This window comes from Grus americana, chromosome 4 (genome assembly GCF_028858705.1).
Source record: "Grus americana isolate bGruAme1 chromosome 4, bGruAme1.mat, whole genome shotgun sequence".
Classification (NCBI taxonomy): domain Eukaryota; kingdom Metazoa; phylum Chordata; class Aves; order Gruiformes; family Gruidae; genus Grus; species Grus americana.
The window spans coordinates 41991766-42006900 of record NC_072855.1 but is presented as its reverse complement, the minus strand read 5'-3'; the positions used below and the strand labels follow the sequence as shown (position 1 = coordinate 42006900).

The 15135-nt window shown below is 40.6% G+C and overlaps 1 protein-coding gene across 2 annotated transcripts in view; it reads right to left on the bottom strand.

The window, feature by feature from the left end:
• SH3RF1 (SH3 domain containing ring finger 1) overlaps positions 1-15135 on the bottom strand; it is an 89696-nt gene extending 74561 nt beyond the window's left edge. The window contains exons 1-2 of one of the 2 annotated variants that reach the window (XM_054823554.1): positions 14988-15135; positions 12996-13484 (exon numbers count right to left, since the gene is read on the bottom strand). In XM_054823554.1, coding sequence (XP_054679529.1) covers positions 12996-13382 — 387 coding nt within the window. In that variant the 5' untranslated portion in view covers positions 13383-13484; positions 14988-15135. Of the gene's footprint in view, positions 1-12995; positions 13485-14617; positions 14766-14987 lie in introns of those variants that run through there. The other variant, XM_054823555.1, reaches the window with a different exon arrangement.

Here is a 15135-nt window from a genome sequence, read left to right as displayed (position 1 = left end):
ATGCAAACAAAACTTATGTATTCCTGTAGGCAACTATTTAACATTTGCTTGAAACACATGATTTGGAATACTTCGCTTTCCATTTATTATAGGCAAGGCCAACTAAGCCCAGCCATCAAATATGCTGATTACTGCATGCTGGGCTACAAGATTTTTCAAGCTGTAACACACGTCTAATTACAATGACAAGGTTAGTGCTTCTGCTTGATTCAGATAAACTACCTTGAACTTCAATCTGGCCATGTGTGACTGGGCTTCAAGCTGACTATATCTAAGTGAAGCTGCACTGAAATCTCCTTGTAAGCAGATGAAAAGTTCCACACACGTGGATTTCTTCTGAGGACTGCACCTCTGAATATTATAAATCCATAGCCTTCTATTACTGCAAGTACAAAATTGGCTCTAAAATTATTTTATTTCTTCTTTTTTTAACCATTTCTAATTTAATCTCTTTATTTGTGAACTGAGCAGTACACTCCAGACAAAAATATACATCCACTCAGATAACTACAGCCTACAAAAAAACAACAAACAGGGCATAAACTTCATCAACCAATCTATCTCATTAACTGTTCTAACTCCCATCAACATACAAAAATTAAGGAATTGTGTGGTATAGCCTAACTGCATGTGCATTGCAGACATTTCAAAAGCTCTAAAAGGATTAAGGATGCCACGTTACATGAAATTTTACCCAGAGAATATTTTTTAAATGGCGTATGAGTTTGCACGTAAAATTCTGTGACTGCTGCAGGAAAAAAAGGGCACAAACATTTATTGGCAGTTGTGGTGTTTTAACTCACACCTCCTTTTTTCTTAGATCCCTTTAGTGCAAACTCAGAAAAATTGAAATGAATATTGATAGGGAGATTTTTTTCTTTTCTTTTCTTTTTTTCTTACTGTAATACTCTTGTAGAATAACCAGAATAACCTTCTTGCAGAAGGATAACCTTCTTCTATGCCATTTAAAATCAATTTTGACCTCTTTTATGCTGTTCCTTTTTGAAGTTAGGGAGCTGGTAAAAAAAACAAACAGGGAAGCATAAATAACATCAGCTCCCTGCTGCAAGCAACACAATTCTGACCTGAATATATGAAAAAGTATGATTTCCTGAGTAAAAAGCATATACCCATGACAGGAGCTGAAGTTAGAAATAAGCTTTCATTGACCCTTATGCTTCTTTCTGGGTTCAGAGGTTTCAATATGAGAAGATAAACATTTCTTGAAATCATTAACTGCTTTGGGAATCTGTTTCCAGAAACAGCTATTCTATTTCTCCACCAAAAATCATTTTCCACTTATTAGTTAAAGACAAACAAAAATCTCCCTTACTGAACAAAAATAATGTATTTTGAAAACGTAGTTCTAGAAAGATAGTTCTCCTTTTAAGCACATTACAGAAAGGTGAGCTGCTCCAAGGGACTGAAAACGTACTGAAAATATTCCGTTATTTTGCTTAGAGAATCTGCCCCACAAAATTCATTCTTCCCATCTGTCATGGCTAAAGTCAAAAGAATAGTATGTAAGAGTGTAGCCATGCTCTGTGATGTTGGTAGAATGTTTACGTCCTTATTTTCAGCTATTACTAACTGAAGGACTACACAAAAGACTGAGGAAACATGGAAGCAAGGTGAAAGAAAATGCTCCCAAATTAGAAGAGTCACAAATGCTCTTTTTTTTTCTTTGAGAATCTTTTCTGATTTCCAAGCAATTCCTAGGACACTAGCCCACCTTTTCCTATAATCTTTCTGAGTTCATTGAATGGAATATTTAAATTTGTAGCCTTACTTGTTCTATAAGAACTGTCAGAGTTGTTTATTGGTAATAAAATTGACGTTTTTAGAATCCTGTGAAGAATCTCAAAGTGCTTGAGAGATATGCCAGAAATAACCCTCACAGTCCTGAACAGGAGGTTCTTCAACCATTTTGAAACTGAAATATTCTACAGGCCACATAGTACATGACACACTATTTAAAAATAAGCGATGAAAAATAAAATGCACAGTATTTTGAAATTAAAACTGGAGGAACATAGACGGCTTGTGAGTCAACACAGTTAATTCTTGTTGCTCTCACCTCTTGTTTAGCAAACTCCTCCATATCAACTTTTCTGTTTTGGTGCTTTCCAAAACCTTTCCCAAACATCAAGCTACCTCTTCAACTCGTCCTCCTCAGGTCTCTAGTTCAATTCCGGTGAGCAGAGACTCATTTGCTCAATCTCATTTCCTTCTCCACTATTTTTTATCCAATCTGTCTATTGCTATGCTCCAAATCTACTACCACAGTTTGTTTTCTTTCAGCATAATTCACTATCCTCTCTTCCCTTATTACTTGGCCTTTCGGGTCTTTATCACCCATCAGTATTGAAGTTTCTCTGCTGTTCGGTCATCTCCTCCCATTCTTTCAAACAGATGAGCGACTGCTTTCATGTCTCATACTCTCTCTGCGCTCAGCTCTTCCCCCTCCCTTTCCTAACACAAGGCCACCCTTGGCATCTCCCAGACCTGGCTTGCACGCCGCATCCACCTCCTCTGCTCCCATGCTGTGTTGAACATGTCTGGCAGGGATTCTGTGGTTAGTCTCCTTCCACTATAAACTCTTTTTTCCTTCCTTTGGCTCCGCTACCTCAGCAGCTCTGCTCAGGAGACAGACACAGCTTAAGTTCAACAGGGCTAGAAGAGCCAAAACTGAACAGAAGTAACACGCAGCCTGCAGAGGTGGCCAATACCACATTATCTGCATCAATGGTTTCTAAATTCTGGTCCACAGACTACTGATTGCCTGAAAGATTTTCAAAGATAGCTTGTGAAATAACCACAAAGAAGCTTTTAATCTGCATATGCATAATGGCAAGGAAACAAACTGTTATTTTCATTTACCCCATTCTATATTTAAAACTTAATCTAATTTTATTGGGCTATAAATCAGGAGTTAATGCATTTTAAAAAATCCTTTATTCCTCCCCAACAAAACAAAGTGATAGTCCTTTCAACTTTCTCCTCTAGATGTAAGCACTGTGGCAGTGTCTCTTATACTCAGTGAAAGTTCAGATTAGCATTTCTCAACATTTCAAAACTAAGCATTTCAAAACTCAGTGTAGATATCAACACGTATTTCTGGAAGACCTATATGTCTTCTGAAGGATTATCTATTCATCTACTTATTGACTATCCCTGCCCTGCTTAAACTGAAGATCTAAGAAGATTACAGAACCTTGTGGCAAGGCTGAAGGCTTGTTAACTTAACAAGGCTGTGGATTTAAAACTGTGTTAAATTAAACAGGTTTTGAAAACGGCTTAACTCTGCTAGTGTGGATAAGATTTAAGAGTCTCCTCTCAGATCTGTATCTAGCTCATGAAAAAGATGACTATGTGAGATAGTAGGGCACTGGCATACACGAACAAGTGAAGGTCCATGAGACGTTGATTTTCTTTTAGCTAGCGCTCAGCTTCAGAATAAAAGCTTCATCTTTACTCAGAGACACATTACCACAGCACACTGAATTCATCTTCACTGGATTTGTTTAAATAAGCTTCTAGAACAGCTATGCCCTATATATGCCAACTCAGATTGTCATCTGATTATCTTTGAATACTTTTCAACTTAACACTTTTTAATCAGTCAGAAGTGCCTCATTCTTCTCCAGCTTTTTATATAAATAAAATGCAGACTATAACCTAAAGAATTAAGATAGCATGTTAATAAAGAATAATTGAAGAGACTTGTTTCAAATTACTCAGTATTGATCCTCTCACTCCTCTGTGCAAGTAAGACCTTGTCTTTATCTCCAGAGCATCTTACTGAGTCCCAATGATTTCCTGACATTTAAAAGCATGCAGAAGAGAAAACAGACTTAACTGTTTGCCTCTGTGCTAAGACCAGCTAGGTGCTTCATGCCCAAACTGCATGGCAGCCCCAGCACTATCTATGGGACGAGAATAAATGAAAGCAGTTACTCAGGCACTCTCAGTGCCACAAGGCTCTAACTAGGACTAGCCCCACTGCTTAGTCTGATGATCAGAGGCCAGTGCTGCCATCTCCCCCTCTATGTTGCATAGACAGAGCTATGTCTAGGAGATACCTGCCAAGATGGTAACTTCAACTGCCAGCACTGCTGGGCCAGAATTTGATACAGCTGGAAACCAAAGGAGAACAAAGGATTTCTGAAGTAGTGGAGCTATTGCTTCCGTGTTCTAACACTTCAGGCTTGGACTGCAGATATTGAAGTATTACTGAAGTCCATCAGCTACACAAAATGCAACACAGCACTCGTAAGGAGGCATACATCACCTCTTAGAAGCTGCCTTTGAAGCAGCTTTTTCCCCCTCTCCCTCTAAGATCTATAGGAGGGTGGAAATCTCTAAGTAACACACATGACATCACCATTCTTCAGTATTCTGAACACATGCCAGAGTCAAGGTATCCACTTGCTTGTCAAGACAGGATCAAAAAGGCTAAAGCTATCTTCATGAGTTTGGAAGGTAAAGAAAGATAAGAAGTGCAGAAAAGAGTACTTCCCTGGGATGTGCAATTTTCTCACCTCAGGGCCGCTTGCTTCCTAAAATTATTCCAGCTCACCTCAAAACTACCATTCTTGGTCCAAAACCAACTGTTCTCCAAAAAGATTCTGATTTGGTGATGTGATACGAAAAGAAACTGATCTAATGCAACCGACCCAAGAATTCACTGCTGATTTTCTGAGATGATGCTTTTCTGTCTACTAACAAGCATCTGACAGGAACTGAGAAGTAACAGATGCACACTTCTCCTTTGTGCACCCAATAATGAGGTGTATGTATGAACAGGGCTGACCAGATGATATTTCAGCTTTAATTACTGAGACACATTCTTACCCACACTTGGATGTGCATATAGGCAATGATTTAAAGCGGGGGGGGGGGGAGAAACTTTTAAACCAAAGGAGGTTAAGCAATACAGTAATATTAACCTACACTTTATGCTCTTCATTCATTTAGCAGATTCAGTCGTAAATACCACAACAGTGTCTGTAGTCCAGGTACTTCAACAGAACATTTTCTTTCTTATTGCTTATTTTATTTTCCCTATGTTTGACACAGTCAAGGACAAATTAGACGCAAGAGAGAAGAAAGATATATGTTTTCTTTTTCTTGGAAGTAGTACATTAAGATCTGAGGTGAGAGAACGTTTGAATAAAGAACAACGATGGAGCCAAAAAAAAGACCAAGGAAGGTGTTAAGCATATCATAAGAAGGCCAAATGCACTGCAAGGGGAAGTCCACCAAAAGAAAGACAAACAATTGAACATAACAAGTTTCCAGTTTTATTATCACAGCTGCACTTTCAGGCTTGCTGTTTTCTGCAGTTCCTATCCATACACTAAACACAGGGGTAAGAAGAGGAAGTACCATGTGAAAACCACTTCACTCAGGTAAAGGAGAGAAGAGGAGTAGGATTTCTATCTCACCCCATCCCAGTCAGACCCTTCAGCACTTCCCACCATACAGGATGTCTACTAAGCCACTGAACAAGAGGTACCCATTGCAGAAAGCCAGATGCACTGCATACAGAAACACAGCAACAGCACTACTGACTGACTTTTCTCATCAGACCCTGGACCACCTATGTAAAGCAATTTTATTGGTATTTGATTTCTGTGGTAATAAGACAAAAATTAAAAGATTTTTATTCTTTAAAAAAACCCAAACCCTGCTCCCCTTGATGAGCCCATTAAAAGTAAAGGCTTCAGACTTCCTTTTTGTGCACAAGTTTAAATTTTCTGAATAATCAAAGCTTTTTGAACAGAGCAATAACCTGTAACTCACTGGCCAAATTACAGTGGAGAAAAAAAGACACCATTTTATTTCAGGTAAGCAGTTTTAAATGAATCTACAGAAATGGAGGAATATTAAATTGGAAAATGAAGGGAAATAAAGACAGCCCCCTCTTCCACCTGAAAACAAAGAAATCATATAGCAGTATCTTCCACTAATACACACACATACAAAATAAAAGACTATGGGAAACAAAATAAAAAGAGATTTAAGTATGACACTTAAATACTGTGGATTTGTTTTTTAGTTTATAAATCAACTTACTTCAAAACCTAGGTATTTTCTAAATAAAAGGATTACACTAGTTTCACAGCTATTTTATCAAGCAGATTAATGTTAGCTGGCAGGTTAAAGATGGCTATCGAAGTTCAAAGTATGGAATTAAATATTTCTGTACTATCAACACCATTTGCATTAGATATTCTCTTCTTACTCTTTTCAAAACACATTCAAATCTACATACCAGTGTACCAGTCAGATGCAGATTTCTCTAGCTAAAGAACAGAACGCCAGCTTTCACAGATAGTTTAAGTGTCTGGCTTTTCCTCACTGGGGTATTTATGTGATTCCCTATTATAAAAATGAAATCCTTTTCACAATGTAACACTAGGCATTGGACCATCTTTGGCACAGGAAATGGATTATGAACAGCTCTCCAGAAATGTGGAAGTCAAAAATTTAAAGATTGAACAGCAGCATCTACTGAACTCAACTAAGACTGTGGACCCATTGTAAACCACCCTATAGATACATCCAAAATAAAAAAAGTCAATCTCTGCCCTAAAGAGTATACAGTTTAAATAGCGAGTGAAACAAAGCAAGTACTATCAGTCATATCTGCAGATGGGAAACAGGCACAAAGAGCTCTGAACAACTCTGTGCAAGGTTATAAAGGATGTCTGTGGCAGAGCCAGGAACTGAGCCCGGAAGCTCTCAATCCTAGCCCAATGCCTTTGGATACTGAGACAATTCCTCCTTTTGCTTATCCTCCCTTTCTTTACTTAATTACTTATCTCACAGAGGAAACACATTAACACCAGGAGAGACAGTCTATCTTCCTTTTATATTTATAATCTGCATTAAATTTTATCTAGCTTAACATAGGATACAAAAAGTGTTACAAAGAAGTAATTAAAATTGTACAATCAATTGTAAATGTAAAAGCAGCATCTGGTATTTCAGAAGGTGTGAAAGGAAACAAAAGCATGCATATGTGATTTGTTTGGCCAAGGCCAATTGTATGACGTTCAACAAGGCTCAGTGCCGGGTCCTGCACTTGGGTCACAACAACCCCAAGCAACACTACAGGCTTGGGAAACAGTGGCTGGAAAGCTGCCCGGCAGAAAAGGACCTGGGGGTGCTGTTTGACAGCCGGTTGAACATGAGCCAGCAGTGTGCCCAGGTGGCCAAGGCCAACAGCATCCTGGCTTGTATAAGAAGTAGTAGCCAGCAGGACTAGGGAAGTGATCATCCCCCTGTACTTGGCACTGGTGAGGCCGCACCTCGAGTACTGTGTTCAGTTTTGGGCCCCTCACTACAAGAAGGACACTGAGGTGCTGAAGCGCATCCAAAGAAGAGCCACAAAGCTGGTGAAGGGTCTAGAGAGCAAGTCTTCTGAGGAGCAGTTGAGGGAACTGGGTTTGTTTATCCTGGAGAAAAGGAGGCTGAGGGGAGACCTTATCGCACTCTACGACTACCTGAAAGGAGGTTGTAGCAAGGGAGGTCTCGGTCTCATCTCCCAAGTAACAAGTGACAGGAAAAGAGGCAATGGCCTCAAGTTGTGCCAGGGGAGGTTTAGATTGGATATTAGGAAAAACTTCTTCGCTGAAAGGGCTGTCAAGCACTGGAATAGGCTGCCCAGGGAAGTGGTTGAGTCACCATTCCTGGAGGTATTTAAGAGATGTGTAGATGTGGTGCTTAGTGACATGGTTTAGTGGTGGATTTGGCAGTGCTAGGTTAATGGTTGGACTCAATGATCTTAAAGGTTTTCTCCAACCTAAATGATTCTATGATTTAGAGAGACTTCCCCATTTTTTTTTTTTGAATGATCATTCTGGAATATGAATAGGCATCTATCTCCACATTCTCAAATTAAGATATTTCACATGTTAAAGTTGCACCTTGACACTCCTTACTTTTATAGGATGGAATATAAGCAGGAATGCATAATTGAAACTACACTGACAACAGGAAGACACACTTTTGTTTCTTTTTTTTAAATAAGGGGGAAAGCAGTTTTTGTACAAATTTGTACACATATAATCCTCAAAATCAGCTATCATCAAGTAATGATTCTCCAGCCTACCATCACAAATACTGATCATGAAACTAATTGCATTAGTCACTTTCTTGCATATTTCTACAACCACTTTTTCCCCAAAGTAGCATGATTTACAAACTGATCTATTATCACAATGTGAGTCTCTTGTAAGAGCACCTGACCAGATGTTTACTGATACGACATTTCCATGTACTGTTTTATTCTGCTAACTCTTGTTCAGAAACAATTTAAACATCTGTTCCAATCTACACCTGCTGCTATGCTTGGCAATCCCTAGATTTATTTTCAATCCTTTAATAAAGTTATTGGTCTATGAACACACAGTTTCAGTTCCATTGTTGTTTTCTAGTCATTCAGAAGTTTCCTTTGACAACTAAGTTCTGCCAGGTTCTCAGGAGGCCAGCAAGTGTCACGGCTGCAATGGCAGCACTCATTTCAGCTCTTATCAGGTTTTTGAATCCTGCTAAATAGTCAAACTGCATGAGCTGTCACCCTGAGCTCTTTTCTCCAGGGTGGTTAGTGTAAAAGAAAACCAATTGCTAACATCTTGCATCAAGTCCAAAGGCCAAGAAGTCTTACCTGCTGAAGTCCTCATAGACCAGAAGGTGGCCCGTTGTCCCTACTGCCCCAAGTCGTGTGCCAAGTTCAGCTGTCGAAGAGAACCTGGCTCCATTTATTTTCCTTTTTGGCATTAAAGCTGCTTCAGCAGTTCCCAGGCAGGCTACTGGATCACAAATGACCACTGCTGCAGCAGTATGGATGTGAGAATTGAAAATTTTACTGTTGCTTTCCCATGTTACACAAGCATGAGAACAGAAGTGTGGATTTACACTACAATGTAACACAGTGGAGCATTAGTAGAAACTCATGGAACAACCTTCTGTTTGTGGGTTTTTCTTTCCTCTTCAGTTTATAAAAATTTTTCGCAAACATTTCAGATGTTAGCAGTTCCCAGTAGAAACACAAAGGTTTAGGAATGCACAGAGCAAAAATTTACTGATGCAGTTAGAAAGCCACCTTTAACACCTAAATGAGCATCTTCTAACAGCCTTTAATGCTGCTTTACCCTCTAATTTCAAGAAGTCTTCACCAAAAGTGGTATTACCAGAGGTCTCTATCAGCTTTCCAGAATAAAAACAAGAAAAAAGGGAAAAGCTTTAGGACTTTCCCATTGTCTGCACTGTAACATTTCTTGATAAGATTTCCCACTGACATAGAGTATAATATAATCAAATTACACCATCAATTCTTACTCAGCATAAGTGTCAACTCTACTAGGCATAGCAAACTTTTAAGCTATTCATGCTTTTCTTTTGTAAAGGAATATCATTTGAATCCTTCGCTTATCTCTTCCTGCCTACGCTTGGTCCAGAGAACAGCTGAAAACATTATTAAAAAAATGTCTGCAACAGCAATGAGATTTCAGACTATCTAGACAACTCTGCTCTACGTTCCGCTGAGAAGACAGCCCTAACTTCAGAAACTTGGACTATAAGGAAACTAGCAGGGAAATTGGTATATCTTAGGCACATACAAATTCAAGGGAAAAGACAAGTTAAATGTGTATCATCTTATATCTATCCTCTAGCAGAGAAATTAGAACAGCTTTCCAACATTTATCAACTTATGTACACAGCTATGTTTAGCAGGAGCTAAGACTCCTGCAATAAGCATACCCTTGGAAAACTACCATAAGGAACTTAATATAATACCTGTTTGATATACTTTGTGAAAATTACAAGATGAATATGAGCATAAGTTTGAAACCAAGTACCCTAAAATTTTCATATGCTCTGTTGAAGGAAACAAGGCTCATGTGATCGTGTAGTCCCTCAACAACCCTCAATAACTTGCTCCTGATGACTAGTCCCAAGCAGAATTGACAGCTGGCTGCAGTTCTTAAAGCTCTTCCAAGCTGTCAACCTAGCTGAAGGTTTTTTACTTAAAAATAAAAAAATAGAAATATAAAAGCATTAAATTAGCATCCATACCAGAGAGGAAGCTGCAACGTAACTACTATTTGTTCTCCCAGGCAAGCTGGCTGCTCAGAACAGAAGAGCTGGGCAGTCAGCAAACAAGGTTACAGTAGTATGCTGCCTTTGTCCAAATGGTACCCAGGGAAAGGCACAGAAGGCTTTATACGTCAAAATAGCAGGGAAGAGAAGGAGGTTAAGAACTTGCAGGGAGAAACTGCAGTTGTTACAGTGGTGAAAGATTATAGAGGTTACAGAAAGAGACAGGGTTATTGCAGTGGGGGAGACACAAGGCACAAGATTTGTTAAGCCCCACCACCCACCCAGCTTCATTAGTTTTAAGACTCAAGGAACCATTTGTTTGTTTATTGCCATGTGTCACCACATATATACAGAGAATGCAATATACGTAGTACTGTCCAATAACAGGGCTAGCAGCTCCGTAGTCATTGATACAGTTCAGGAAATCACACTGCAGTACATGCTGTATTAACCTTTTCTGAAAATTATGGCATCCTCTGAAAGGGCATTTATGAGCTTAGTATTACTTCAGGGTATAAGCAGAATGTTTATGACTTGACAGCCTTCATCCACGTTCACTTCATTTAACGTAACAGCAACTTTCATTTACTAGTTCCCCTTCAGCAAAATTAGTTTAGGAAATCTGACTCTGCCACTCATCTAGAAACAGATTTTCCTCTCCAATTCCCAGAGAGGAACCATATTTGTAACTGTCTTTATGTTATAGTTCGCAAAACAAGTAGGGCATTCACTTCAAGATTGTCCATTAAATTGGCATTTTGTTTTCTGGACTTTTATTTTTAAAAAATCACTTTTCATATAGAAAAATTAAAAATTCTTATCTACCCCTTTTTATCCCTCAGAGTTCTTAAAATTACTGCCTTCCTAGAAAAGGCTCTGGACAAAGAGGAGAAAAGATGAGAAGATCATCTTTCCCTGTCTTCCAAAAGAAAGACGACACAGAATGCCTGTGAAACCCCAGAAACAAAGATGTATTCATTGATGTAAAATGTTGTAATCTATCACTAATATACACTGAGTATCAGTTAATTGCATGAGAAATGCACATGGTCAAAATTTTAATGGCACACAGTACAGCATAACCAATAAATTGAAGCAACATTCCATATGTTATCACTTTCTACTCTGTGCAACATCTCGAAATGCAAATGTTGCACAACAGGATATTATAGAATATTAAGAAAAGAGAGAGAATATTCCATATTCAGTTTTATTTCTTCTAATAAGGCTCAGAGAAACTCTGAAGTGCAGTCATTCACACATGCAGCACACTGCTGCACCAGAAGCCTTTCTGGAGGAAAAGCAGTCTCTGAGAATACACAGTTATTTACAAAGATCGACACAAAAATATGTAAACAAGTTATATGGGTATTTTGATTTGTTTTAAATCAAAGAGCTTTTGCAAATGTAAGGCACAGTGGTAAACACTTTAAGATTCTGGAGAAGACCCGAGTGGTTTTGATACTGCTGAAGCTTCTTTGCAGTACTTTTTTCAGGTTTACCTTCTGAAAGAAAAAAACCCACATCATCTTCTCTCCTCCCTTACCAATTAATCTATATACAGAACAAAACTCATTAACAGGAAGCGTCATGAAAATTATTGTTTTTATATTCTAAAGTAAAGAACCTAATGAGAGTCTCTACCAAGCAGAGAAAACAATACAATCTCATGGAAGAACATCAGTATTTTAAATCCTCATGCAAACTGAAGAGTTGTATTTAAGATGTTTTAAATAGGTTCCAATCATGTAAGTACAACTGAGGACAAATCAGTGTAAGGCTTCCTTCACTGGGTAAGTAAACTAAATCATTCAGCTATACTTTAAAATAAAGACTAGTCTTGCAAAATACACGTTTAAGCCCTCTGCTTGGAACTCCTTGAGACATTTCTTAAAAAATAAACTTTGCAAGAAAGAAATCACCCAAACCATTCAGAAACTCCACTTCAAACACTGGAAGTCTGAATACACAAGCATCACCAAGTGGGCAGCAAGACCTTCTAGAGAAGCTGTTCTGTCTTGTCACTAGGTAACACAGAGCAAAGTCAGTCATCTCATAAAATTGTACCTCCTGATACAGGCTCTAGAATGAATAACCATAAATGAGGCTACTGAGTCTTGATTATAAGGTATGACAGAGTCTACAGGTTGCATAGATCCCAGGAAGGAACAGGAGTAGAGACAGAAGGCAATGTCTTGCCATCAGTACATAGATTTTTCTAAATCACTTAGAAAAAATACTCTGAAGAAAAACTAGTTAAAGAAGGGGACAGGACTGAGAGTACAAACAACTTATAAGGCCACAGTAATTCAAAGATTTCTTTTTAAAGGAAGAGATTTAAAGACATAGGTCCTTAGAAGCCAATGGCAAAACCTTCAACAAGAACCTAACTTCCCTGCTCATGTTTAACATCCATTAAATCCAATTCAAAGGAAATTTACTGATAGTCAGAATCATTACCAAAAGCGCAAGAGCCAAAATAAAATCTCTAATCCTGTAGTTGGCAAACCAAGAACAATTTCAAGTATTCTTCACAAGATGTTTATCCTTCACAATTACTTAAGCTCTCTACATAAATTATCTTGTTCTATTTTACTTCCTTTTAATATGACAATTAAGGTATTGAGACGCTTTTCTTCTTCTTACCTCAACAACTGAGAGTTTTAATAAGGACACATTATTACTGGTGCTTATATAACAGTAAACCAATACTGATAAGAACGCTGATGTGTTTTGCTAAAAATCTACAACAGCTCTCAAAAATACTGTTTTGCTGTATTTACTATCTGACTGCCCTTATCCTATAACAGAGGCCATCAACCATTTTGAAACAGTGCAGGAAAAGATACTATTGCATCAAAATACCATCACCAGGTAGTACTTACCCTAACAGGAGGGCTCCGTGCTTGCACCCTTTGCTGCTGTCCAACTTGAGAGCTCTGCAGGTCCTTCGATCCGCAGTTAGCTACAGTATTGATGGGGACCCTTAAAGCATTTGTGCTACCAGTCCCACCACCAGCACTGGGTTTTCGAGGCCTCTGTTTGATGCCATCCAGTAGTCTGACAAGCAAAATATTACTGGGAAGTTCATCAACACCACAGTCCACTAGAGTCCTGCACTCTGGGCATCGAAGTTCATTTCGAGAGCTCACAATGCCCAGGAGACAGCGTTTACAAAACGTGTGTTGACAAGGCAAGACTTTTGCAGAAGCATCAAGGCGTTCTAAACAGACGGGACACTCCAACAGATCCAGCAAAGCTGATTCATCCATTTTCTTCGTATCACTTAACCAAAAAACAAACCTTCACAGAATTTGTGTGTTTTGAGCGCTCCAAGGATATCATGTTACATCCATTCCTTTTCTGACCATGCTCTGAAATTTTTTGAGGGGGGGAAAAAAAGCATTAATAAGCTGGAAAAAGAGTCAGCAAGACTATTTTATATGAAGATGTTCATACAAAGACCAAAAGAAAAGATCTCCAGACTAATTCAGTAGATATTTTCAATAAATGAAAGGAACATCAAAATAGCAAAATAATAACAGCAACATACCTTAATATAGCTATTTAAAATACTGTAACAACTGCTAACAGCTAAGGCTTTTAAATTCAAGTTCCCATAAATTTTAATCTTGAGTGATTCTATTTGCTCATATTATTCCAGAATGAAGAGCTATCCCCAGTACAGTATTATAATAAAGCTTACTTTTCATAGTTCTTGCTTAATACACCTGCATTGCTGAACATTTATTTGAAATTAGCTTTTCCACAACGAGAACACGGTGTGGTCCAAAACAACAAAGCATACACTAATAGGGCATCGCAAGGGGAATTACATTTATGCCAGGACTAAGCCAATAGCAGACTACGTTTCTACCATTTCTGTGAAAAGTAACAACACAGCACACACATCAGTCTTGAAAACAGCCTGTAGCTCTCAGAGTTTTAAGCATACCATAGGCACTGACAAGAGGGCTCATTACAGTGCCGCCTTTAAGAAGCGCTTCAAAAACTATCGCGAAGTGATTTACAGCAGGAAGTGCTACTGCCATATCGTTAGGACAACACGAGTGCTGCGTATGCAGCCGCAGAGGCAAGCCTTCAGTCAGCCTAAGGGTATGCAGCCAGGGGCTGGAAAAGGGAGGGAAAAAAATCCCACATCCAAGAAGCCCCCTAAAAACTATCATTCTGCGGGAACTCACACCAATCTCACCAGGGGAGAAAATGGCTTGTTGAGCTCGGCACTCCCCACCGCTACGCGCCCGCGTACTTGGCGCGGCGAGGCAGCCCCAGCCCCCGCCTGGGCCGCTGCCCCCGCGCTTCCCGTGGCAGCACGGCGGGGGCCCGCCCGGCCGCGCAGCCCCGTCCGACCCCTCGGGGGCTGCAGAGGCCAGGCTCCGGGCGAAGTTGAGCGCCTCCACCCAGCCCCCGCCGCCGGCCTGCAGAAGCGGCTCGCTCGGCTCCCCGGGCGACGGACGCGTGTCGAGGCGCTCGTCCCCACGCCTACCTGCTTTCGGGCTCGGCGTCCGTACCGGCTCCTTTATTTATTTATTTATTTATATTTCCCCACTCCCTCTAAGAACGATTCACAGGCAGGCAGACCCCGCGCCAGGCGGTACGCACCCCTCCGGGAGCCCGCCGGGGAGAGGAGTGAGCGGGGCCGGCAGCCCCGAGAGGTGCATCCCGAGGCGGGGGGAAGGAGGCGGGCGGGGGGCAGGCCCGGGACAGAGGGCTGTCACCCCGCCCCACGGCAGTGAGGGGAAGGGGGGTCGGGCCTGCGGTCCCTCCGCCGCGCCGAGCCGCCCCTCAGAGGGCGCGGGAGGGTCCCCGGGGAGGCCCAGCACCGCCCCCCTCCCCGTCCCTCACCCGACTCTCACCGTATGGCGCCGCAGCGGGCCGGAGAGGCTGCGCCGCCCCCGCTTTGTTCCCGTGAGGAGCCGCCGCTGCCGGCCCCACCGGTATCTCTCCCGCCGCGGCAGCGCCGAGGCTCCCGTCCCCTCCCCGCCCGCCGCGCAGGGCTGACGC